Source organism: Pempheris klunzingeri, chromosome 18 (genome assembly GCF_042242105.1).
Source record: "Pempheris klunzingeri isolate RE-2024b chromosome 18, fPemKlu1.hap1, whole genome shotgun sequence".
Classification (NCBI taxonomy): Eukaryota; Metazoa; Chordata; class Actinopteri; order Acropomatiformes; family Pempheridae; genus Pempheris; species Pempheris klunzingeri.
Genome location: NC_092029.1, coordinates 11,225,965 through 11,252,481, shown reverse-complemented (window position 1 = coordinate 11,252,481; position 26,517 = coordinate 11,225,965). Strand labels below are relative to the sequence as shown.

The 26,517-nt window shown below is 42.4% G+C and overlaps 1 protein-coding gene across 1 annotated transcript in view; it reads left to right on the top strand.

The window, feature by feature from the left end:
- The first annotated feature begins 3,270 nt into the window (after positions 1–3,270).
- Positions 3,271–26,517, top strand: part of LOC139217584 (protein EFR3 homolog B) — a 29,304-nt gene continuing 6,057 nt past the window's right edge. The window contains exons 1-13 of the mRNA XM_070848933.1: positions 3,271–3,402; positions 3,872–4,013; positions 13,848–13,924; positions 17,023–17,150; positions 17,928–18,078; positions 20,300–20,421; positions 20,762–20,911; positions 23,183–23,317; positions 24,770–24,848; positions 25,273–25,408; positions 25,519–25,680; positions 25,963–26,065; positions 26,238–26,289. Of these exons, the coding sequence (XP_070705034.1) occupies positions 4,007–4,013; positions 13,848–13,924; positions 17,023–17,150; positions 17,928–18,078; positions 20,300–20,421; positions 20,762–20,911; positions 23,183–23,317; positions 24,770–24,848; positions 25,273–25,408; positions 25,519–25,680; positions 25,963–26,065; positions 26,238–26,289 (1,302 nt within the window). The 5' untranslated portion in view covers positions 3,271–3,402; positions 3,872–4,006. The remainder of the gene's footprint in view (positions 3,403–3,871; positions 4,014–13,847; positions 13,925–17,022; positions 17,151–17,927; positions 18,079–20,299; positions 20,422–20,761; positions 20,912–23,182; positions 23,318–24,769; positions 24,849–25,272; positions 25,409–25,518; positions 25,681–25,962; positions 26,066–26,237; positions 26,290–26,517) is intronic.

Below are 26,517 nucleotides of genomic sequence, written 5' to 3'. Positions count from 1 at the left end.
CCTGCTGGACACATTCAGCCAGTCCATCATAATCCACTTTTTCCATCGCACAGGAACTGTATGCAGATCTGAAAATTAAGGTATAATCCATGAAAGGGAAAATTAAACTTGAAGTAGTCCAAAGCTGATTGAGATGGGGGACAGAGATCCAGCCAAGATGTTTGGAGTCGTTCCGGCAGGATTGTAGGTCACCACCTGGACTGTTTTGAAATGAAGTCAGCAACTGCCACGAAGCAGAGCAGCAGGAGTGAGGAGTGCAAAGAGGATTAGTTAGTCAGCAACCACTCTCATTGACCTGCAAAGGTGAGATCATTGGCACCAAGACAATGCCAAGACAAATTCAACGTACTCACCCTTTGGCCAAGTAAACCAAAACATTTAAAAGCAGGGTTGGCACTTACATTAAATAGCATCACGGTCAGTGCTTATTCATATACTCTCTTTCATATACTCTGCATTTTTCTTTTTCATCTACTCGCACTCTGATGCTGGCATAGAAATGGAAAGCAGAGTTGCTGCCTCTGTATTGGCTTAGTGCTCTTGGTTATGTCAGTGTGGCAGGTGCAATTAGAGACCAAAGGGTGAACAGTTAAAACATTACCTAAAAGCCTAAAAAACGGGCAAGGACGATGAATCATCTCCCACCTGTTAAAAGCACCCTGAGGTGATTCAACAGCACATGGACGCAACTGAACCTGCTTTCATTAAACAATTAAATTCAGGCGTTTCTAAGAATGTGAAAGGGACTGTTGCACACCAACAATTTGAAGAAGAAAACATCCTGATACTTTGCTGAAAAATATTTTTTGTATGTTTTATTGTGTTTCATACAGTTGTAAAACATTGTGTGACCTTTGCAATGTCATTAAAAAAAAAAATAAATACGTGTGACATAGTAATCTGTTGAAGACTACCAATTTAATTCATTCAGATCTAAAGAATAGGTTAACAATTTACCTATTTAAACATGACATAACCACAATGCTGAGAAAAAATGTACTGTAAATGAACAAGGTAATGAAACAAGAGGAGGATTTTAATTCTCAGGCAGAATCAGAAACAGAACAACAAGTGTGCCGAAACAGACAAAAGACCTCACTCGTGATGATGATGACCTTTTACTGGGCTGATAGCATCAGCAGGCCCGAGGTCCCTGTGGTTGTAAGCTGTTTAAAGTTTTTCACTTGCTTAGCTAATTGTGTCCAGGCAACGCACAAGACCCCTAAGACTGATCTAATGAGTTCCCATCTGTCTCACAGAGATTGTGTAGCTCAGACTCCTCTTGCTGATTAGTGTACGTCTAAAAATAGCCACCAGGTTTAAGGTAATTAGTTGCTACCTCCTCAGCATAGTTCTCTCACAGTTGGCAAGCATGCAACACAGCACCCTTGAATATTTTTAACGAGATGTCACTGTTGACGATGACAGGGAATGAGTAAATCATTGTAGATCAAAACGTAGGATTTGAATGCTTGTGAACGTCTGTCTGCTGTACACATTCAATCTGTAATTTTATTCAGCCACTCTATTTGGAGTGCCTGTAAACCTGAGTCTACCTGAAGGAGAAAGGATGAATTAGTCCCCTTTGGACAAAACCCCAGAAGCTACTTAGAAGGAAGGCTAACTTCTTTGGCTGACCTCAGCTGATTCTCATGTGCACTCAAGCCAAACCATCAGAACTGACCTGTGCACTTGCCAAACATTTCGCTTATGCCGGACTCAGAGACCTATTTGTGTCTGCTGGTGTGTATCATGAGCGCGCTGTGTAAGCATGTGTGTGTGCGCGTAATACTATACTTGGATGGCGGATGCGCGCTAGCTTTTGCTGTCAATCGTACAAAGCTGTTGAAAGTGAAGACGTTTAAAGGTCAGCTAGGGTCCCAAAAGGCCTCTTCTCTTACCAAGCAGCCCCCTCCCCAATAGATAGAGGGTTAGAAGGTGTAAAGATTGCTTTAATGTTATGACATCCACAAACAGAATGTTTTTCTCTGGTGTGTCAAAAGGATTTTGCCTGCCTGACAAGTAATATTAATTATATCACACAGAGGCCCTGGCTTGGGGGTTCTCAGGCCCTTGAGCCCGTCCCTAGTAGGCATGTTTGCTAATCCATCCATGCAACCACCTTGAAATACTTGTCAGCTTTATGAGGTTCACATTTTAAACAAGATTGTGAACCTGATTTTCTACTTTTGCACTAAAATACATTAACGCCTAGCAGTTACAAGTATATCTTGAAGTGAAAGCCTCCCAAACCCCTTTGCCTTGAGCTTCAGCTCAGACATTCTTAGCCCAACATAACTAAGGTGATATAGGAGGACAAAAATACTTTAACATAAAAGACTCTGGGATCTGATGGCTTAGGGGAGATAAGAGACCCTGGGTATTAAAGGTCTTAGCATGCTGCACGGTCCACTGAGAGGAACCAAGTGACAAGATAATGTAACAAGGTTGTGTACAGTAATTGTGATATATTATCCTGAAGAATACTTAGGTTTAGATCATTTTTACGGCAATGAAACTGTGTTTTTGCATGATAATAATCTCTCAAAGATTGCAGAGCAGATCCACCTGACTCACTGCTGTCACCAACTGGTAGCAAAAAAAACTTGTTGCAAAAGCAGGATGTCCCATCCACAGATACAGGCATAGATACATTAAATATGGTTTTGGGAAGTTCTATTACAGCCTGATAGATTGATTTGACTGAATCTATGTCACTAATCATTATTTTTTATTTTTTTATTTTTAATTTTCATTTATTATTGCTTAGCTGAGCAAATCAAAGATATGGGCAGTAATTCATAGGTCTGAATGGCTAACTCTGCTACAGTTCTGCATTAATTAGGATATATGATCAGGGATTATATAAATGAAAGGAGAACTGCAGACTCTAAATAGGTGACAGCTGATTAATGACAAAGAAAGCTGTCTTTGACCCAGGAGCAAAGCCGAGCTACACAGTGTAATCAAAATATACTTGCACAGATTTGATACCTCTGTAAGCAATGCATGGTAACAAAACATTAACACTGATTTTGGAAACAGCATCACTCTTGGATCTATAGACATTTTTTTCTTTTCTAAAATACACCATCACAATACACTCAAAATGCCTATATATTAAAGCGTTTATGTGGTCAAACATCTGACCTATTTGAGAGTTATGCTGTTCCAGTAATTCAGGGGTGGGTCTGGTACTGCATGTGTTCAAGCATGATTAATAAGCTCCTGTCCAGTGGTGGGCTGTCATACATTTACAGCTACAGCTGGTAGCTTGGGGCACAGTAACGCGTTTTAACTAAATGTTTGCTGTCCTGGCATTGATGAACTTCAGTCAAGGCGGGCGACGTTAAGTGTCCGTATGCCACAGATTTTAAGGATTTTAATATTGTTCACTTCATGGTAAGTAATGGGCGCCGACTCTAATTAACGCTGCTCAAATTAGGGGGATCTCGTTAGGCAAGTAAAGCAGTTAGCGTTAGCTAACGTTAGCATGCTTAGCCACTAGTACAGACTGGACTAATGCTAGCTTAGATTAACACGACTTAGCATTGTTAGGGTTTGATAACCTCAAGTTTATGAGTAAACCTGGTCGAGGTGACGGGAAAGTATCGAAACAGTACCACGAGGAGGCAAAAGTTAGATGAAAACCTTTGACAGCTAGCATTGCTAACATTAGCGTTAAATTAATATACCGGCAGCTGTCATGATTTGGGGTTTCTGTCTGGATGAAATAAGATGCTACGTTAACGTTACACTATTTGCTTGCCATTGGCCAGGTGGGAGAAGTATTTTGACATGTTCAAACATGTCTAAACATCAACAATATTTGTCAGCGCATCGCGTAATTTTGACACACCAACTTCCACAGGCCAAAGACAGTCCAGCGGTTTTCCTGATTTTTCAAGCCCCGTTGGCGGAGACACAGTTCGGGGCTGAGGTGCCACTCATCTGCCTGACTCTGTGAACCTGGAAGAGCAACGCCGCCTTGTGACTAGCATCCAACATGACAGGTGGGCAACACCAAACTATTATGCACCTGTACAAAGGCTGAAGACACAATTAAAACCCTCCAAACGTTGACTGTATTGATAGTGCACAAGAAGTTGAGATAATTAAAACTAGTTATGTGAGCTGCATAAACCAAATCCATAACTCACTGCTGAATGTGGAAATGGTTTGTGAGAGAAACTTTGCAGTTTCCAGTGTTCTGGATAAATGTGTGTTTGTAAGTATGTGATGTGTACTTGAACAGAAATCACTCACCAGACATTGTGCCTGTGTTGGCATCCACTGATGGCCACATTCCTTGAACCTCTAGCCCACTGACTGAATGGTTGTCCCACAGTGCCCCTTTCTCCCTGCCTCTCTCCACCCTCTGCTCTCTGTGTCTCACTGTGTCTCTCACCCAGAGAGAGAGAGAGACTTGGGGGTTGGATAGTGAGGTCCATTGTGTCAGTGAGATGTTTATTAATGAGAGAGGAGCACACAGAGAGTGGAGCTGCGATTGAAGGACTAATCACTAATCTCTTCGTTAATGCGGTCAACCTGTCTATGTACTAACATAAATTACTAAGAAGCCTCAAGACAGGGACGTGGAAGTTTGTGTTCAACAGGGACTTGTTGGTGCGAGTGTGCAACTTCACGCAGAAGTTGGAGTTGCCTTTTCTGCTCAAACTTGACGGAGGAAAAGTGTATGTCTGTGTGTACATGTGTGTATTGCAGCCAGACGGAGCAGTTGTGGATGCATTTAGCTTATCTCGAGGAGTTTTGATTATAGTTTTGTGTGTACTGGCAGACTTACTTTTCAAAAGGTACAAAAAAAATTATAACCAAAGATTTATAGATTTTAAGGCTGCTGCTTGCAGTGTTACATGCATGTTTTTGGCTTTGGTTAGGAGCTTTTCCGTGTCTATGAAAGGAGTAGTGTGTGTTTGAGTGTGTTTGTGGGCTGTTGTGTGTTTGTTTGCCGGCCATGCCCTTGCCTGCGCCTGATGTCCCAGCCTCTCAGAGGCTGGCACTGGACTGTCGTACCCTTCTGGACCATCGCGTTGGCAAGGGTAAGTGACAACACCATCTCCTCTGTTCTCTGTCTGGCTCCTTCTCTGGTTCGAAGTCACATGAATAGAGAATCATTTCACAGAAAAGTTCCTTTCTTCCATGATGCCCGTCAAAAATATGTCACGCCGCAAGTTGAAATTACTGTTTGGAGTTTAAATTGCTTTGAGCTGGGTCCTGTCTCATAAGATTGATTCAGCTTATTTCATAGTCTGAAAAGGGTTTTTGAGCACTTGAGTGGGTCAACATCAAAAGAACTGGCTGTGATTGGAACTTGGCACAAGTTGGTGTTGATTTAGGGGAAATTTCATTCATTTTTTGTCTGAGTCTTAGTGTTGACTAACTCATACTTAGGAAATGTACTCTGTTGGATAAGAAGAACGTTTGCTCTTCTATCACAAACAGACGCATTCGCTTTCAGGCATGTGAGGACGAGGAAAACAAAGCTTCTTTGTAAATGACGTTGATGATTGTTCAAGCAAAGTGATATCAAACAAGATCCCTGTTTTTCAATCCAATTTAAAAACGATAAAAAGGAAAGTCAAAGTGTAGAGATGAGTTTTTCCTGAAGGAGTTTAAATAAGGGTTTCAAATACACCTGCTCCAAGCTGCAGGGACATGCAGTGGATGGCAGCTTAATACAGTATAAGGACGCAGCCCAAAAACAGACAGCTATGCCTGAATCTGTTTTTATTAGGGCGTCAAATGAGGACAATTCACCACCAATCAATGACAGCTGAGCACTTTTTATAATTACAAAACCAAGCTCTATAATGGGTCTTAGCTCTCTCTCACAGTATGAGCTGGGTCTGTCCTAGGTGTTTCCACAACCTCTTTGTCAATGCTGATATTCAGTCACCTAAGTTCATACAATGTTATCTGTAAACTGATGTTTGGAATAATGGAAGAAAACTGTGAGCCAAAAAGTACGAATACATTTTATTTCAAGCACGCTGCAGCATCACCAGGTTTATGGATTCACTGCAAACTTGGACATTAGACCCAATTATGTGAGCATCGCGTTTGGTTTAACAGTTGTGTGACAGTGCAGATAAAAGCATGAACTGATTTGAATTTTTGGCTTGTGCAGTGCATTAATGTGCAGGTGAGAAGCTCTGCCATCCGTGAGGGGCGAGCCAGCGGCTGAGCACTATTACTTTTACACATAATGTTTTTTTTTTTTAAATGAAAGCTGGAAGAGAATGACATCTTGAAAAGGATCATATTTCACAGTTTCACAGCATTTTTGCAAATATGACTAAAGACGGTTATATAATCACACATTTTATTATTTATTTGATTTAAAATAGTGCCTAGTTGAAAATAAATCAATGGCTGGTATATTTGAGGTATCCACCAGGCAGCCACTGTAGATTTTTTTTGAAGTTTATTTTCAGCCCTGGCAAAATTAAGAAAGGGGGAAAGACAGACATTTTCATGTCAGGCTAGAAAATGGAAGGAAATATGGTAGAAAGTTGCATAAGCAGAGATGGAAAAACTGAAAGGAAGGAAAGCAGAAGGCATGGGAAGATTAAGGATGGAGAGGAGGGAAAGAGTGATGCTGGCAGGGGGTGGAGAGAGGGAGGAAAAGGGATTGCGTGGGTGGGAGGTCTTCTCCCTTTCTATCCCTGTGGTGCACATTTCTCTCCCATTCTCTTTCACTCCCCTGCTTTTTGTGTTTCTTTCTTTGCAACTGAGAGAAATGATGAGAAGTGAGGTGGGTGTGTTTGTATGCGCGCCCGCATGTGAAATCTGCACTACCCCCTTGAGAGAGAGCGCTGTTGCGGAAGACAAACGGGAAAATCCAAGGTCATCACGGCACGCTTCTCTCTGACGTTGCCTCTCAGCCCCCTTTTGTGCACGCGTGTATATGCCTGTGTGTGTGTGTGTGTGTGTGTGCGTGCGTGTGCATGTGTGTCCGCACGGCAGGAAGAGTGTGTGCAGTTCATTGCATCGAGCCACGCTCTGCACCAATCACGGTGCGCATTTTAGCTCCAAGCACATGTGCAGGCATTTATCCCAGAGAGAGCGTTGTGTGTGAGTGTGGGAGCGTGTGTTTTCAGTGCCTTGTGGCACAGCAGTGAGTCTGTATGAGCGACTGAAGCTGCATTAGGAAACATAAGCGTCTGTAGTGAGAGACTCCAACATCACGATCGATGTACGGTAAGAATAACAAGCACTCTTCCTTTGTGTGTTTGTGTGTGTTTAGGCTATGTAAGCATGAGAGTTATGTGAAGCATCCAGCGTTCAGCCAGTTTTCCTACATTCTACAAACACGTTTCCTCTTTCTTGTGATACACTGCAGCTGTCACCAGTGAGTGTAATGTCTCCTGAAAGCGCGTTATGGGAACTTGCAATCTTGTGAGGATACTGCTCTACTAAATTACAGTATTGGCTTACAAGGACACGCCACTCCGAAGATGTTTATTTTTGGTAACAGAGACTTGTTTGGTCTTTTTACTCGTTGTGTCAGTCTGTTATATTTGACATGGTAACATTGCATTTGTAACATTCAGCTGTTTTCTATAGAGGCTATGAGATGATTTGGAGCTCACTGTTTCGATCCTTAATTTCTTGCTGTTCTGGTTTTCACAATCTCTTAAATATTTTAGGTTGCAGATGACAAATTTATGCTTCTGTGACAGCAGGGGAGATAGCACGTGCTGTTAAAAGTAAAGATTCAGGATACTTTTCTGAGATCCTCATCATCTGAAGATTTTCAGATGGAAATGTTTTTGTGTACTCTAGCTCTGGTGTTGCTGTGACATGCTGATATATGGTTCATTGATTAACGCTAATTAAATGTAGGCGGCTTTGCTTTTAGTTTGCAGACTATTGATGGGAACAGACTTTGCTTTGTAGGCTAATGACTTATAAACACAGACACGGCACGCTGCAAGATCAAGCTCAGTTAGGCTTCACTGTGTAGTGCATTGATGTGCTACTGTATGGAAATGGTGCTCTGGGCCTGAGTCCCACACTGGCCAGTTTCAGCGCTTGTTTGACTGAGATTCATAGTGTGCCGGATTGGCCTTGTGTCCCCAGGATTTGTAGGCAGTTGGGTCTGTACATCAGTATGTTGGTTGCATTTTATCAGCCGTGTTCACGGCCACCCACGCTGGCTTGAAAGTTTGCTTTGAATCTGACTTATATTGCATGGATTGGTGGCTGGGAAATATGTGTTGCATATATGCCTGTGTAAAGTGTGTGCATGGTGTGTATGCACGTCAGCAGTCTCCAGCTGGATTTGAGGGTTTGTCATGACAGAGAGAAGGGGGAGATAGGTTGATGTTGTAGTTATATTTGCAATAGCTGTCATTCTCTGCATGCATTAGTGGCAAAAATTCGCATTTCGTGCTCCTTGTTACGGTTTCCTTAATGCTATCAGCCTATTTTCCATGACACTCACCTCAGCTCCTTAGCTCGTTGAGTGACAGGTTTTGTGCAAATTGGTTGGCCGTTGAATCATCCTTGCTCATTATTTATTATTTGCTTACACTCTCCTCGCCTGTTGTCTCGGCCTCTCCTGTGTGCTTGTACATTCTGCTTGCATTTCACTGTAACCCACTGTTTAAGGATGTTTTGTCCTCCTTTGTGGGCTGATGTAAAAATAGCAAGACTTGGTCTCTCTCCCTCCTCCCTGTGATGTAATAATACCCCCGAAGGGCAACATGCTTTGTAACCGTCATGAGTGTCATGTTTTTTGGTAGGTATACACACAATATGTAGGCGGCTACAGAGTGTACACTGTGTGTTTGTATTTGTGTGAGTGTGGCCTGTAAAACCAGTGCTTATCATGACCCCAGGTGAAGGTGAGGTCTAAATTTGTATTGACTGTTCCATCTCTCTCTCTCTCTCTCACTCCTGCAGACACAACCTCACAGATATACACACCCAAACACACAGATCCTAAATGTGTTTTAATATTCTTGTTGCGGGGCGTCAGGACTATATTTACTGTCTCTTGTCAGCCATGTGACTTTGGGTACAGCAGAGCGGCTTTGGGACAGCAGGTGCAGATATGACACTGCAAGATGTGCTGGGCCACTTGTCACACACTGCCTTGTGTGTGTGCTTTTGTAATTAGTTTGACTATTATATTCCTTGTTATATTGCTTGTTGTCTCAGTCATCAATGCAGAACTTTTTGGTCTGTGATGTGCTCCTATTAACACTTGATTATGTTTTTCTAAGTGTGTGAAGGGATTTTCTTTTTAAATATTGCACTCACGTGTCTTCCATAGCCATGCATTTTTTTGTTTGGCTCTATTTTTCTCACTTCAGCTTGCATTTTTTTCTCCCCTCTCTCTATCTCTCTCTCACCCTAAAGTTGAAATGTTAAGCTGGCATCCTGGGGGAAATGGAGAGTGTAATCTGTTAATGTACCAGCCCATTGTTACAGGGATAAAAATAGCATTGTGATTAGCTGGCTCCTTGCTGTGCTGATGTGAGGGGTGGAGACCCTTCACATGTGCACACATATGCATGCATAAATTCATTGTGCATGGACGTGTTACTTAGCATCCAATGAGTGAAACAAGTAAGACGCTTCACACTGGCCAGAGTTCCCCAACTCTGGAGCACCAGGCTTCAGAGATGTCCGCCTTCTCTTCATTGTCTAGTTATGTCAACCAACAACCAGTAATTAATTGTTCCTCCATGTCGTGCTCGTCGGTGCATGTGCGAGCATGTCTTTGTGTGGGTTTATGTGTGAGTGTGTGTGTGTGTGTGTGGAGCTGTGGAGGAGTGTGGTGTCCAGCCCCTAAATGTGTTGTCAGCTTGCCATGCAGAGTGGGTGGATGTCGTGAGACCCCCTATGTGTGCTTTCCACCGCTGTCATCCAAATTCTTGTCCACCCACCTTGTTGCTCTCTCTCTTGGCTTATTTCACATTAACAACACCACAAACATAAAAAAAAAAAAACAATGTTTATTTATTTATTTTACACACACTCAACACAACTCTGAAACTGTATCGTATTCTCACGGAGTGGCTGTGAGGTAGCTGAAACAAAACAAACATGACATGACAGCGCATTTTGCATTAGGCACTTTTCAGAAGCAGATGATGGCAGTTGCATTGCTGAAACAATTAAGCTGCAACATTTTTGATAATTGAGGTCATTTATCAAGCAAAAATGCAAAGCAAACATCTCTAGTTCCAGCTCTTCAAATATGAGGAATTGCTGTTTTCATGTCATTTAAACTGAATGTCTTTGGGTTTTGGACTGTTGTTTAGATATAACAAAAAATTACGTAACAATTAATCAGTTAATTTAAAAACAAGCAATGTTATTTGATAATGAAAATGGTGAACACTGCATAACCTGTAAACTTACACCCACTGAGCTGTTCATATTACTGTGGATTTTTGTCACAGTAACACGGCTGACATTTTCCCTGCAGAGAACAAAAAAAAAAACTTTTCTCATGTTATCTATCTACTCCCCAAATTCTCCTCCTACTGCTGGCAGAGGACAGGCCAGATTTGTACTGGACAGGGAAGATGCAATAAGTAGCGCTAATCTGTGACTCATTCAGTCCATCACAGTCCACCTCCCCCATCTCACTTCCATCTCTGTCTCTCAGTCTCCCTGTCTCTCTTTCGCTGCCTGTGTCTCTGCTACTCTTCGTCCTCCACCTTTCACCTCTTTACACTTGGGACCCGCTGCATTTTCATTAATTCAGTGGCGACTCCTGCACTCGGGCCTCAAGCCAAGGATGAGAGAAGTTGGTAGAGGGAGATTGGGTGGCTGTAGGAGGAAGGGACAGTGCGAGGGAGGGTGGGAGAGAGGGGAGCAGAGCACCCATTAGTCTTTGAAGTGATGGAGGAGCAGAACTATGAATAGACCCACAGGTCTCAGAGATAAGCCTGAGCTCCAGCAGAGCTCCTGCTGCGGAGTCCATCAGAACTTTTAGAGAGTAGACAGAGGCCTTGAACCAGATGAGTTTTTAAGTGGCTAAGATACCTCAGATGCTCTTTACTGTATTAAAAGGTTTTCAGGGACATCCTGTCTGTGCTGCCCTTCTCCCAATTGCAGGTCACTGATAAAATATCAGAAAGCTAGTGGATATCAGTACATAGCTCTATCCAGTAATCACAGGGTTGGTGGTTCGATCCTCAGCTCTAGCTTACTTTACGTCACCTGTTACTGCAGTTGTTCATTTTTGTATTTATTATCACTGTATATCACTGAGAAATCAACAGTTTTGCACTGGAAACTGGTTGTTGTGTGTGTTGCAAAGTGTCATTACTCAGTGCGCTCATTTGCATTTTTTGAGTCAGGCACGTGGCAGCTGATTCCCTCCATCATCTGTGCGAAATGTGCCCAGTTGGTCCATGTTGTATTGAGAAAATGAATTTTTTTTTTTTTTTTTTTTGTAGCACAGTTGACAGCTGGTTAGGGCAATCTGATCTCTGTAGGAGGGTGGGCACAAGGCTCGTCGCTGGCTGTGTTGGCTGGTTGAAGAGTTCTTGTACGTTTCAGGTGGTGCATTTCAAAGATGAAATGTGTCGTCTCGCTTTCATCAGTCCAGGGAAAACCTGCAGTATGGCGGATTCAGTACACTGTGAGGTTTGAGGGTTGCAACTGGGCAGCTGGTAATCTCGTTAATGTCGGGTCAGTCTGCTCTCAGAATGGGTTATGGGTTTTTGTGCCACATCAGCAAAGAAAGCTTCAAACTAAAACAGTAAATAATGAGACATTTTTCCTCTCGGGAGAATTGAAGGAAGGAAAATGACCAGGAGGATCGGAAGGAAGGACGGAAAGTAGAAAAGCTGTTTCTTTGCAGATTGTTTTGCTTTTGTCTAACGTGTTGAAGTTTCAGTATATCATATCCTTTGTTGCTGCCGCATTGCTGACAACACAATGACCTACTTTTTTCATTGGCTTCTGTGACTCCTAAACTCACATAATGCTTGTTTGATGTAAACAGGAAGATGGTCATGAATTGTCATGTTGAGCAGTATGATTTGTTTTTGGAGGTTATCCCTTTTCACTGTTTCTTCATTCTCCCAGAGTCCCCTTATGACTCACCACTGCTGAATTCCCACAACCAATCAGAATCCAGCTCCCAGAATCCAGCTTTGCAGCCTAGTCTGCCTTCTCCTCAATGCAAAGTCAGAAAAATCACTCTTCAGTGTGTTGCACCTCTTTCTTCAAGGCTATCTTGAGTGCATTGAGAGAGAGCATTACTGTGTGTGTGTGTGTGTGTGTGTGTGTGTGTGTGTGTGTGTGTGTGTGTGTGTGTGTGTGTGTGTGCGTGTGCGTGTGCGTGTGTGTGTTATCATCTGAGCAGCATTGTTGCGACTGTAATTGTCCTGTGACCACATTCTTTCCATATCTGGCTTTCCTCAAATGTCATGAACACAGTTACCTTCACTTAACCAAGGTTCTTTTTACCAGATGAACATATCTTAATGTTTTTAATCTTGGATACAATAAATGACAGCATCACACCAGTACTGAGGCCCTGCTCAGACCTGGCATTGACATGTTTCTTTTGTGGTCCGATCACAAGTGGTACATGTTACAGTACAGGTGACTGCAGCCAAGAAGCGGAGTTTGGAGTTGGTCTGCTTCACATATGACCTCTTTTTTTTTTTTTTTTTTTTTTTTTTTTAAGCATTGTGCTTGCAAATGTGTCGTGCCGCATGAACGACCGCCTACTCTACTTTCGTCCTCTGCTTAAACGGAAAGTAGTGCTTTGTTGAGGTAATCTTAACTAACTTACTAGACATTATAAGACATTATAAAACACTCTCTAGAATCTGCACCCTGCTGTGCGTTTAGAGACGTCTCTGGTGGAGCTGTATGTCTGCCCGCTGAGCCCCGTTAGTCAGCATGAGGAACGGGTGGATTTTATATCCTTAATGTCTCTTTTCCATGGATCTCACAGCCCGTATCACCACCCTCCATATGCCTGCGGAGCATGATGCTGTGACATTGTAGCACAGAACGACACATGGGCTTTTAAAAGGGAAATGTTGATTGAGGAGACCTTGCTATTTTATATTTTTTAAATATTTAAAAACTACTTTAAATATAATGTTCCCACTATTTGTAAATGTTTGAACAAGTGATGCAAAGTGTTTATTTGCATATAAAGGGGGAAATGAGATCCGATCGCAAGTGATCACTGGTGATGCATTCTAATATCAGGAGTGAACTGGCGTACTGAGAGCTGTTCTCTTGAGATCAAATCACCCAAGACACGTGATTGTGTATAAACAGAGCCTGACAGTCAACATTTGGCAACTTTTGGTGTTCTTGCAGGGGGTATTGGCAGTTTTGTAGATGCTTGCTGTGTTATTTTGCCCTGATACAATGAACTGTCAGTACTTGCTCATTAGCTTTCCAGTTATCACTTTATTAGCTGCAGCTGTGTTTTCCTGGCATTCCTTAACTTTTATACCACTACCTCCGTGGTGATACAGTAGGTTGTCAATGTGAAGTCATTATCAGCTGAAATACTTTAATTACTCAGTGCCAAAAAGGTCTATTCACTTTGTAGTCATTTTAACCTGACCTAGGGTCTGTTTTGTCTCTAACATTACATTTTAGAGCAAGTGGCCGATTTAGCACATACTTTATTACTAAGGCACTGTGTTCTTTTATTCACACAGACTTACACATAACAGACAAACTGTGCTACAACAGAGATGGGGAAAGGGAACATGTTTAATTATTTGTCTTCCTCTTTGATTTTATTGGGCTTTTGTCAATCATACTGGAGGTGTCTGTGTCTTACTGAATCTCCCTCCCTCTCTCTCTCTCTCTCCCTCCCTCAGGGGTTTGTGGTTGTTGCGGGGCACTCAGGCCTCGGTACAAGAGACTGGTAGACAACATCTTTCCAGAAGACCCAGAGGTGAGAAGCTCAAGTGACACTTTGTGTTTCTTTAGTAATGCCTGTTTGTCCTGTCTTGTCTCGTCTCGTCTGTATGATGGCTTATAGAAATTGTGTGCATTTGCTCAATTATTGGTCAGTCAGTGGTCAGACAGTCAGGGGAGAATCAAGAATCAAGGTAAATTGTTGTTTAAACAGACTTTATAAAGATTAGTTTATTATGTTAAGTTTAATTTAGACAAGAACAAGCCACAAGAAAATTTACTGTATGATGCCTTACTGGTATTTTAAATGGAACATTATTTCACAATATATTAATAATAATAATAATAATTATTATTATTTTGTTGACCATGAAAATTCATAGAGAATTCAGTGCAAAAGTTTGTTTAAACGTTAGCTTGTTAAGTCTACCTTTCCTCTTGTACTCTGGTATTCTCTTCCCAGTTTCACTCTCCCTGAGGAGAAAATGGTGCACTCGCGCTGCTCTTTATTTGGTTGTCATGATACAACGATTGATATTCATCCTGTCAATGTTCCAGTTGCTCATCCTCCAAGTGGAGAAGGAGCAGACGGCTATCCTTCAGAGTTTAGTGGAGCTTACTGCTCCGCAGAGTCGTATAACCGCGGCTTCATGACAGTTCATGAAATTCTGAAGCAGTGACAGCAATCATTTTGAGCCGCCGCTGCAAAATGTATAGAAGAGAAAAGGTGTTAATTCATATTAGAACTGCATATTTATTTATACAACAGACCTGTTGTTATCACTTTTGCTGGTCCGTCTGCTTCACGGGATTGCTGGAAAGATGTCAGCCTCTAGTGCGCACATCCAAAAAACTCCTACAGGTGCTGGATCAGAAAACAGATTGAACACAAAAATCAGACAAAAGATCCCCCACACTGTTGTGATGGCTCTCAAGCCACAGACCTCATCATTGCTGCCGTTTTCTCTGATTATGTGAGATCTGATACAGATGACTCATAAAGTGAATTAATTTGGGTGGAGAAGAAAAAGCTGATTTGTTGCAGAGGAAACTTTACATAAGTGCCTCTGTGCTACTGCAGTAACCCAGTTTACTTGTCAGATCTGGGGCCAAAACTGCAACACACAGGACATACTAGTACACGCAGACCTCATTTCCCTGTTTTGTGTGTGTGCGTGCATGTGCTCCCGCTCATTGTGCACTAAAAAATGGCTTCTAAGTTTGGCTCCTAGCTGCTGTGGCTGAGACTGTAACTAACGGTGTCCCAGCAGCATGGGAATAATGAAGCCGTCTGATTACATTGACTCAAAATTGTGTCACACTGTGCGAGCTTGTGGGTGTGTGTGTCCAAAGTTACTGTATTTCAGTGTTTTTCCCAGATAATTGGTTAGGGGCCTGAATATATGTTGTATTCTCTGCGTGTTTCTCCTGAACACAGAAAACGTCCCCGCAGTACATTACTAGTTTAAATTGGATTAGTTATCATCTGAGTTTGTCAGAGTAAAAAAAGGAACATCTGAGAGACTCTTCGTAGTCTCCTATCTGCTGTTATTGTTGTCCAGATGCCTGGAACATGAGTCTACAGAGCTACAAGATGAGTGACTCTAATGAACAAAAACCAAAAATCAGCTTTTCAACTGGAGGGTGGTGTTTTATAGCCAGCTGCAATATTCTGGCAGTGTGATCGATAATGGACTCCAGCCAGAGGATGTTTTAGAGGAGCAGACAGAAGCACAGGTATCGCTCTGTGCTGACCTGGAAAATAACCCTCTAATGGGAGTAATAGGCCCTTTTTCACAGCTTGTCCTTGGAAGAAAAGCACATAGGCAACTAATAACATTAATAAGGCCTCCATTTAATTTTGGTGTGTCAGGAAGCCATGCCAGTGAGTGGGCATGCACAATAGGAAGGTCAGGAACCAGAAAATCTTTGAACAAGGCAGCCATTGGTAATGTTGTTAATTCTACCTGTGTGTTTCCTGCAATAACGTATCAAAATATCTGCTGTGAAAACTGGCAATAGACGCTACAGACAGAAATACTCAAATCCCATTAGATTTTATCCCAATGTAATAACATGTTATCAGGCTAATCTATTCAGCTTTCACCTTCAATAATTGTTCCTATAATCATTATTAGTCATTGTTTATATTTGACGAATCCTCACATCCTTCTTACCAAAGGTTAAGCGTCACTTCATAAGGAATGAAATAAGTAATATTTATATTATAGACTAGAACGACCACATTGTATGAGAACCGTCTGTAATATGAGCTAAATGTATTCAACCTCTCTGATAAAAGTGGTCATCGACTGCAAACCATTTATTTTATGAAGCAAATAAACCTTCATAGAGCTGACTAATAAAATAAAAATAAGTGTCTATAAAGTGTTGAGTTGAACTCTTAGAGACAGAGGTGGTTAAGTTGTCATTGCGTCCATTTGCCTGCTGTCAGTACATGTCGTTGAGTTTTGCCTCCAACATCTCAACACTGCTGGGTTTCTTTGTAAATGATGAATGATATTCTGCCCATGTATTTTTAGAGTCATTTTGCCCTGCGTAGCCATGTACAGGCTACTGTAGAGTGTATAACTCCAGTGTTTCCCCAGCTTTTGGTTCATATTGGGAGAGCTACTTCACTGACTGCATCTTTTGGCTCTCTGTCCGAATGTAAACCAGATCTCAATGGACCATAGATGTTTTTAGCTCTCTCCTCCTCCTGACCAGACTGAAGAGCAGTCAAGTAGGTCAAGGGGGAAAATAGGAGGTGAAACTTGATGATCTAGTTATACTCTTAGAATATGGGTTTTAAGGAGAAGTACACACTTCAGTGTGCACCATTGCAGTAGTTCAGAAATGTTTATGGAAAAGCTTTAGAATACTAGATCAATTTGTCATTATCTACTATATACTCTGATGGCAGTCAAAATGCTGCTGAAGTTATTTTTGACAGTCTTAACAATCCGCCTCTTTGTTGTATCCAAGCCTCGTGTACATCCCTTCTGACTGAATTTTACATTTTGGGTGAACTACTCCTTTAAGGGCCTAAACCATGTCAATGAAACCCTAAAACTGTCTTCTTTTCTCCGTCTTGTTTTCCCTCTTTCTTTCCAACTCCCTCTGTCACCCTCTCAGGATGGGCTAGTGAAGGCCAACATGGAGAAGCTGACGTTCTACGCCCTGTCAGCTCCAGAGAAGCTCGACCGTATCGGAGCCTACCTGTCTGAGAGATTGTCGAGGGATGTAGCCCGACACAGATACGGGTGAGCATCGCCAGTCAATCGCCACTCAGAATAGGCTCTCGGAAACCATTTTAGCCGTCTCCTCAGCAGGCAAATACTGTTTGTGCATCGTGTGTGTTATTTATTGCCACACATTTAACTTCTACATAAAGCTAATACATTAAAACCCTGGGAAGATTTTGAGGTCATCTTGCATCATAAGGACTGTCCATTCAAAGAGCCCCTCTGTAGGTCTGTATAAAAACAGACCCAAAAAAATGCAAACTGGATTAGGAACTCTAAAATGATGCCATTGCATTTACACCTAGTATTTATGTGTAATGTAACACTTCCTTCTGGATAATAAAAAAATATTTATAGTGCACTCCATGCAAATTAGCCAAATAGACATGGAGGCAGGTTGGTCTTTTAAACATAACATGGCTGGTGCAGGGCTGTTGAAGGGGACGTCTTTGTACTCTCTGTACTTAATTTATATGCCACAGAAATGTTGTTGTCATTTATGACTCATGACGAGGACACACTGTGATGATTCTCACCCAATGCAAACAGCCTGCAAATATTACATTTACACTTGGCAGCATCTGGCGGTCTGCTCAGTATGCTAGTCTCCAGAGTTTGTCTGGCAGAGATTATGACTTTTTGAATTCTGTTGCTGTGTGCAGTAAGTCATTTAGGATATATAGATTAATTTTAGTATCCATATAAGATTTCCGGACTCAGATTATATTTGCCTACAGATTATATTTTCTAATGGTGCCATCCAAATGCTTCAGTGTGTCTCTCTCCCCTGTTCAGTTATGTGTGCATTGCCATGGAAGCCCTGGACCAGCTGCTGATGGCCTGCCACTGTCAGAGCATCAACCTGTTTGTGGAGAGTTTCCTCAAGATGGTGCGCAAACTGCTGGAGTCGGACAAGCCGAGCCTGCAGATCCTAGGAACCAACTCCGTGAGTTTCCAGGATTATATCACTAGTTTAAAGAGTTTTGCACCTATTAATCAACAAAACAAATAAAACACTGTACTTTTTGGCGACTGGTGGCTTCATTCCTCCTTTACGATAAGCATTTTGTATTTTGTTCAGCTAGAACTATAACTTTATGAGTCTTGACAGTAAATACACTATCACAGCTTGATGTCTGTATTCAATTAAGGTCGTTTTTTCAAAGACTGTGCAGTTTCAGTTGACTGTAAAAGCCAAATCAGATAAATATGATTTAATAAGAGAAATAATTTTCCTACCCACACATTGTTGGTCACAAGAAACATAGAAAAGCTAAGACAGCTTATTTAAACAGGCCAAATTTAGATAAATACCCACATTCTCAAACTGTTGGTCACTAATGTGTGTCTAATGTGCCTTAGTTCTTAAGCTTTTCTGTCGCACGGAATTCTGCCCATTTCAGTGGATTTAGGGGTATTATCTAATCAAAAGTTGACAGGGCGCATTTACTTTCCTCTTGTGATGGCACAAAGTAAGAGATGTTAACCTTAAGAGGGAAACTGCATTAGTATTTGAGAAAGATCAGAGCTCAGCAAGAGAGTGGTGGGCACAGGGTGTGGAAGTGATGAGTGGGGAGCAGCTATCGACATTGTCGGCCGGGTCAGCAGAGGACAAATAAAGGAAATCAGATTAGCTGCAGCCCACACTGGCAAAGCTCTGCAGTCGTCTATACAGATTGTCGTGTACGGCAGACTCTCACTCATAATCTTTATGCTATCAATCTCCCTCGCACACAGTCATGTGTATTTAGGACAAAGGCCATATGCTGATCCACTTATATACATACACATATCAGTGCTGTATAATAAATTGTGCAGCGCAGTCCTGTTTACCACTATCAACAGTAGATTGATTTTGCAGTATATGAAAATGTAAAACTTTGCATTCAGAGTGTTGGACATGTGGATTAGTTCCTCCGCAATTGGTTAGACTATATGCAGACAGAACCCTGAGCGTCCTCACACATAGAGCTGTACATATGCTGCGGCTTTCAGTGCACACAGATGCTTTATGTTCTAGTGGAACTACCACATAGCGTCTTCCCCTCTTAGTGTGCAGTGTATAGCTCATCTGAAGCAGACCGGTGTCAGAGGGAGGTGAAAGGAACGGATTAGAGAGTTTATCACCACAGAACTCGAGCCTGGTCAGGTCTTCTCACACTCTGTTTCACTGACCTAAAATCTTATGCTGCAGAGCCCTTTTTATAACAGAGGGCAGCTCTTCAACACATCAGAACCAGAGTTAGTGTTTCTGTCAACTCGCTGTTACTTAGATACAGCAGAGGTTTGTTTCTCTTGGCATTGTCTTTGGTTGCAACAAAAACGTTTATAATCTCAATCGCCTGTGGCTTTAGACCCTATTTTAAAGCTTTCAATCAGTTTTAGAGTCCGTTTCAGCAGAGCCAGAGTTGATTCATTTATGCCTTGAAGCTGGCCAGCGTTGGTGGCAGTGATACTGGAAAATGTCAGCGTATCAGCTGCTGCTGCAGCAATTTACTGCAGCAGCTGAGCAGCTTCACAAGAGCAGCTTTGGGTTCACTTCATTTAATTTGCTCAGGGGTACTTCATTTAATTTCAAAACCACTCCAAACACTCACTCTGTACACAGGAATCAGGTTCTCAAGAGGCTTCTTTAGATGTTCATTTTCTACATAAACTCTAGTCTTTATTATTTTAGCATTTTGGGTTAAAGGGCTGATCAGCCTATGTTTTTGAATGGGGACTTTATGTACTATGATTACCATCCGCTTTACTGAATAACCTTATATAATTTTTACTTTGGGTAGTATCCTTTTAGTCTTGATTTGTACAGAAATCCTCTTCATAATTTATTAATTGTAGAGTGTTGTGAAGCTAAATGTCAGCCTGTTTAAATGGTGACATTTTCTGGCCCAGTGGGAGAGCCTCCCTCTGCCTGTGCTTTTCACTCCTAATGAGATGGTATGGCACTGTGGTTTGACTTTAATTCAAGAGATATTCATCACGGGGATTTACAGTTATTTCATTAAAAAGTGTTTAATCAAATTGAAATAAACTCTTAAACTGAGGCTTTTGAGGAGCTGTACATCTGTAGTACATCTGTAGTATTAGAAACTCTTGCAGAGTTACAGTTTGACAAGAAAATGTAATCTATTGTATTTCCCCCCCGTCCTTTCTTCCCTTCTCAGTTTGTGAAGTTTGCCAACATAGAGGAGGATACACCATCGTACCACCGCAGTTACGACTTCTTTGTGTCACGCTTCAGTGAGATGTGCCACTCCAGCTATGAGGACCCTGACATCCGCACCAAGTGAGTAGACAGACGTTTGATTGCGCTAAAGGCAGAATTATTATGTAACTTTCTGTTTTTAAACTACTTCTGAAAGTCTTTTTTTGGACTACTGCTGCCCCTTTTTATACTTCAAACAAAATGAAACCCTTTAAAAGTTATCTTGTTGTCATGGATGTCATCTGCTGACTACACACAAAAGTGACATCTTTGAACAGTTAAATATAGCGTTGCAGAATTAAAGGTTAGCAGACAGATACTGATGGATACAGACTAAAAGCCAGACGAAAATATCATCTCCTAAATTTGATCATCCATTTATAGACTCAGTCAAATGATCTCTGATGTCTGTGTCCCCCAGGATCCGCATGGCAGGTATCAAGGGCCTGCAGGGTGTGGTGAGGAAGACTGTGAATGATGAACTGCAGGCCAACATCTGGGACCCTCAGCACATGGACAAGATCGTCCCCTCTCTGCTTTTCAACCTGCAGTGTGGAGAGCGTACAGAGAGGTGAGTGTCCACAAAGAAAAGGTTTTGTATGTTGCCGTTCATCAGATGCAAATATTTATCGTTATAAACATTAGGTACTGTATTATATTGGAAGGAGCATGTCACATACAGTGTTACAGAAGTCCTGACTGCAGTTTAAAGCAGGTAGATATGGCTGCAGTGCTGCCATGTTGTCCCCACACATCAGATCAGGCTGTGCCAGTAGTGTGGTGCGAAAGTTGATGACCCAAAATGGGTCACTGTTGACCCTCCATGCCGCGGTCACACAGTCCAGAGCCCATGTGTTGTGGCCAACTGGTGCTTCTTCTCTTATGTTAGGCCATATTTGTCCTGGCAGTCTAGTCAGCCATCACCCATGTCATTCATCATCATCATCATCGCTGAGTGAACCCGCTGACAGCTCTACTCCTCTTATGGGCATGTGTTTGCCCACCTGCAGCATCCAAGGACAAAGACACCAGGAGATGTGGGCTGTGGGATTGAAGGAGAAAAGGGGAGAGTATGAACAGAAATAGTGCAATGGGTGGAGAATTAAAGCATCACAAGAACTGACAGAGTGCCAGTGAGAGAGAGAGAGAGAGAGATGCAGAGTCTGGAGCCTCCCTCTCTTGGCAGCGTTCCACATACTGAAATTCACTTTGACGTCAATGCTGATATCTGAAGGTTAGGGGAGCAAAGAGGGGAGGGCAGCGAGAGGAACTCTGGAGGATTTGGTTGGGGGTGGATAATAGAAAATAGAGTGAAGGCAATTGGGAGGTTATTGAAAGAGAGAGACAGATGGACAGAAAGAGACTGAGATAGAAAGACGCACTCCGTGTGTGTGTGTGTGTGACTTAGTGTTATGAGGACTGCCCCTGCTGTGCATCCTCCATTCCTCCCCACATTGAGTTTAGCCAGTCGTCACCAGACATCACAGACACAGCAGTCAGTACAGAGTCTAATTAAAGTCACAGATGGTGCCTTTTTCTCAACATTAAGCCCCACGCACATGTAAAAGTTCAGCTAAAGATCAACTTCAGGCACAGCAAAGCCTCCTGACAGTCGAGACTAATTTCTGAAGAAGGAGTATTTCTGGAGATGCTAAAATCTTTCTCTCGGCTCTAGTTTGTGAGTTTATACCTGGAAAAAAAATAATCATCATGATTGATGGGTTTTTATGTCGTCTGTAGGTGCCTGCAAAGGCGCTGTGTTCCCCAAGCAATTTCCCTCCAGGCACTGCCTCAGCAGGAAATTTAAACAGAAATGATCCTCACCTTAAACATGCCTTTTATACACTCCCCTGACTCAGAAATGGCCCCTGGGAATTTTTTTTTTTTTAAGGCAGGCATGAGGTCAGATTTGCAGTAGAGCTAAGTAGTGTTTGAGATGATGGCAATGCTGATTTCTCCTCATGCCAAATGTTTCGAGATCATTAGGCAAAATTGTGCAGTGAGAGGTTAGTAGGGTGAACTCAGAATTAGGTCCCCCGTGAGTGATTTAGATGCACTTTTCAATTTGACAGGGGTCAATGAGAGTGGTTTTGTAAGCATTATTTGTTACTGCTAAACCTTTCAACAACAGGAGCTTCGAGTTTTTTCGCAGCACTAATGGAAAATTGCTCCATTAAAGCTGCTCTTATAGTTAAACCTTTATATTAATCCTGCATTTTTCTTGGTTTGAGTCTTTTTTGGATTTGAACGAAGTTAGAGAAGCCACTGAGAGGCAGGAAGTCACATTTCCTCCATAGCAGCAGCAGGCAAGATGAAAGAGTCAGGCTGTTAATAAATAATGTCGTCATTGGTGGACCACCCGAGGCAAGGCATGACCAAGATGGAGTTATGGCGGAGGTTTTAACTATGCATGAGAGCAGAGAAAGGCTGGACCCGGTGTGAGTGCCCACACACTTGCTTACATATACAAACCTAGACACAGACATGTTTCCCGCGGTAATAACCCATGTGCAATACACACATGATGGCCAACACAGTCGCTTAATTTTCACTGCAGGCAAACTGCAGAGAGAAACGTCACCTCAGGAGCGAGGACTGCAGTGACACAGCAATACAGAGTTTTTGTGCGAACACTTCAGCCTCTGTGGAGATGTTAGTGTTATTGGATCAAATTGATTTCAAACTCTTGACTCTTGTCTCTTTTCTCCCTCTCGCTGTCTCTACCTCTCTTACCCCTCCCACCTCGCCTTCCTCTCCCTCCCTCCCTCCCTCCCTCTCCTTGCTGCTCATTCCTCTCCTCTCCCTCTTCCTCTGCTGCCTCACCTGCACCGCTCCCCGCCAGCCGCTCCCCCTCGCCGCTGCAGGCGTCAGAGAAGGAGAAGGAAAGCCCGGTGGAGCTGACGGAGCGCTGCTTCAGGGAGCTGCTGGGACGCGCCGCCTATGGCAACATCAAGAACGCCGTCACCCCCGTGCTAATGTGAGACAGCCCCGCCAACTCCTCAGTGCATGAGATCTATCCTGTTTTTGTGATTTCTGCCTGTGTGAATTTGTTTGGGTTTTTCTTGACGTATTTACCAAACCTGAAGGTTAGTGCTGTGTTGCAGCATTTTTATCTGTGCGCTGATTGGCCCGAGGGGGCGCGACAAGGTCAATGCAAGGTTACATAGTTGTGAGTGCACGATTTGCATGTGGGACATTTAAATTGTATATTAGTGCATTTATGTGGAGGTCTGCCTTGCAAGATTGTAATTTTATCACAGTTGGAGCTCTTTTTTTCACAATGGCAGGCAGCTTTATCGTTCTTTTAAGGTCATCTGTATGATGTTTTCATCTAACTTTGAGTGTCTGTCTCTGAGCGTGGTCTTGTGTGTGATGTGATTAGTGTTGTCTTTTTAGTTGTCTGTCTCTCTATTCATCTTACATGTCATCTGTCTTCTGTTTTTGTCTGCCTCAGCTGCTCCCTTACACTGCACGGGCTCATGCGCCTGTCTATTCCTTTTCATACTGAGTTGACTTAAGAATGCTTGCTTGTTGTATATCAGCCTTTTCTTTGCCCCTCTTGGCTTCATTTCCTGCATCTCAGCTGGTGTTTGTAATCCTTCCTGCTGTATATTTCACTGGTGGTGTTGATGTGATGTGAGCAGCAGGCTGAGCAACTCATCATTAAAACTTAAAGCTAAATGTGTTCAGACATCTGCAGAGGAATACTGTAGATAAAATATGTCAACAAGTATTTATATATTTATCACCTGCTTGCAGGAGTATATTTTATAATATACAGCTACAACTTTCAAAGCTGATAGGGATAACAACATCAAAAAAAGTCACCAAAATGCAAAGTAAGATGTTGTGTTTTCTAAATAAATTTCAAAAAAGCACAGTGGAGTTGGAGTTTGGAAGATTTCAGGGGCTTGTAGGCCCATAATTCCTTTATTGATTTTTTTTTTTGTGCAACTCCGGTTACCATTTTCTTGTGCAGCTATATATTAAATTTATCTTTCCATCTAACACTCTCAAGCTATCCGTTTTCAGTTTTCTCTCCATTCTCCCTTCAATTCGTCTCACTTGTCATGTGCTGTGGGAGCCCATCCATCACTGTCTCTGCTTCTGTCCCTGTCATGCTTTCCAGATTTACTCTGTCGCCACCTCTCTGTCCCCGTGTGAATCTAAGGATTCTGCATTCTTGATTGTGGACTTTAAACATTGCAGTGCATCATAACACATGTGGTCCATATGTTTTGTTGCAGAAGTACCTCCTACGTTAAGAAGTGTGCATCATTCTTAAATGTAAAAAATACATATGAAGTTTTGATGTCTGGGCTGTTTGGAGAACTGTGAATTCATGAACTATGAACTCTGTTGTTGCTCTCTGAATAATCACATCTTCTGTATCCTCGCCGTCCCTCTCCCCCTGTCTGTGCTCCCTCAGGCACTTAGATAACCACTCTCTATGGGAGGGGAAGACCTTTGCAGTGCGTTGCTTCAAAATCATCATGTACTCCATCCAGGTGAGTCATACAGTGCGATGTATCCACAAAGACCTCTTCATCACCACTTCTTTTTTTCCCTCTTTCAGCCTGCTGACCTCAAATTCAGGTCCAAGTGGAATCTCAAAATATTTTGTGCGATTTACACAGTATTATGTTTTAACTGTGTTGTTACACTGTTTGTAGGCACAAAGTCGAAACATGCTCCAGTATTCAAGGTCTGATTCACAGCCAAAAATAGCTCAGAAAATTAAAGATCTTTGAAGAAACCTTTTAGTTGTCAACCCTTCTCCTCCATAGCTGTGATTAATTTTAGACCTGAATTAAAACTGCACTCAGACGTGTTTTATTTCCAAAAGCCTTTAGTTTGCTACTTGGTTGAATGACTCTCTACCACCTGCTTCTCCCTCTTTCTTCAAATCCTTATCTCCCTCTTCTTCCTCAGTCCCAGCACTCTCACTTGGTAATCCAGCAGCTTCTCGGTCACCTGGATTCTAACAGCAAGAACTCTGCCACAGTGCGAGCTGGGATAGTGGAGGTTTTGCTGGAGGCAGCAGCCATTGCAGCCAGTGGATCTGTAGGTGAGAAGACACACGCACACACACACACACACACACACAAACAAAGGTACTGGCTGACGTGTTGTAAGTAATAATCTATTCTTCTGATTATTCGCTGTCTGTGTGTGCAGGTCCCACAGTGTTGGAGGTATTTAACACCCTGCTGCGGCAGCTCCGTCTGAGTGTGGACTACGAGTTGACCGGCTCCTACGATGGCAACACCAACATCGGCACCAAGATCATCAAAGCTCATGAGGAGAGGCAGCTGCAGGAGGCTGTCATCAGGACCATCGGTGAGTCTGTGGACAGTGTGTGTGTCTGTGTGTGTGTGTGTTTGTGTGTGGGGGGGAGGCTTTGTAAGACAGACTCCTTGACTGGAACATTTTGTCCGTGGGGCTTATGTTTACCGCACTTGTGTCTCTATTTATGCTTGTGTGTGTACTTGTGCAACTTTTCTGCAGACTAGTATTTCTTTCTTTTTTCTTCCCTCCACACATATCCTTTGCTCCAATTCCTCTTCTTATCCATCTGACGCACATCTCTCTGGCCCCTCTTTTTCTGTCTCTCTCTTTCAGGTTCATTTGCCAACACTCTGCCAACATACCAGAGGTCAGAGGTCATGCTCTTCATCATGGGCAAGATCCCCGTCCCTGGGATTCATCCAGCTCTGCCCTCTGGGTGAGTTATCTCACAAATCCCACAAACACATGTTCCCTTTGTGCAGCATACGCCCAGGACAATTCTCAGTCTGACTTTATTCCACCCATCAGTCGGCAGCACGAAACAAATCTGTGTCGACCTGAGTGTTGGTGAATTATAATATGTATCTTTAATTTGCTTTCATCTCCAGGCCTGAGGGTACCAGGATGATTCAGGTTATGTTACTCAAGTCCTTGGTACAGGTACGTTTTCAACTTTCTTTAAATCTTATTAATTCAGATATTTAACAAACGTGGCTCTTTTAATAGTTTTTAAGCAGAAGGAGCAAGCACAGATAGCGATGATGACTGCTTTTTATTAAAAAAGAAGAGAGAATGGGTGGGTGTCAGTCCATCGCTTTTATTCGGAGCTAGATGATTAAAATGGCAGAGACAAGAGACTCAGCAGAGGTGACAGAGTGGAAGAGAGAG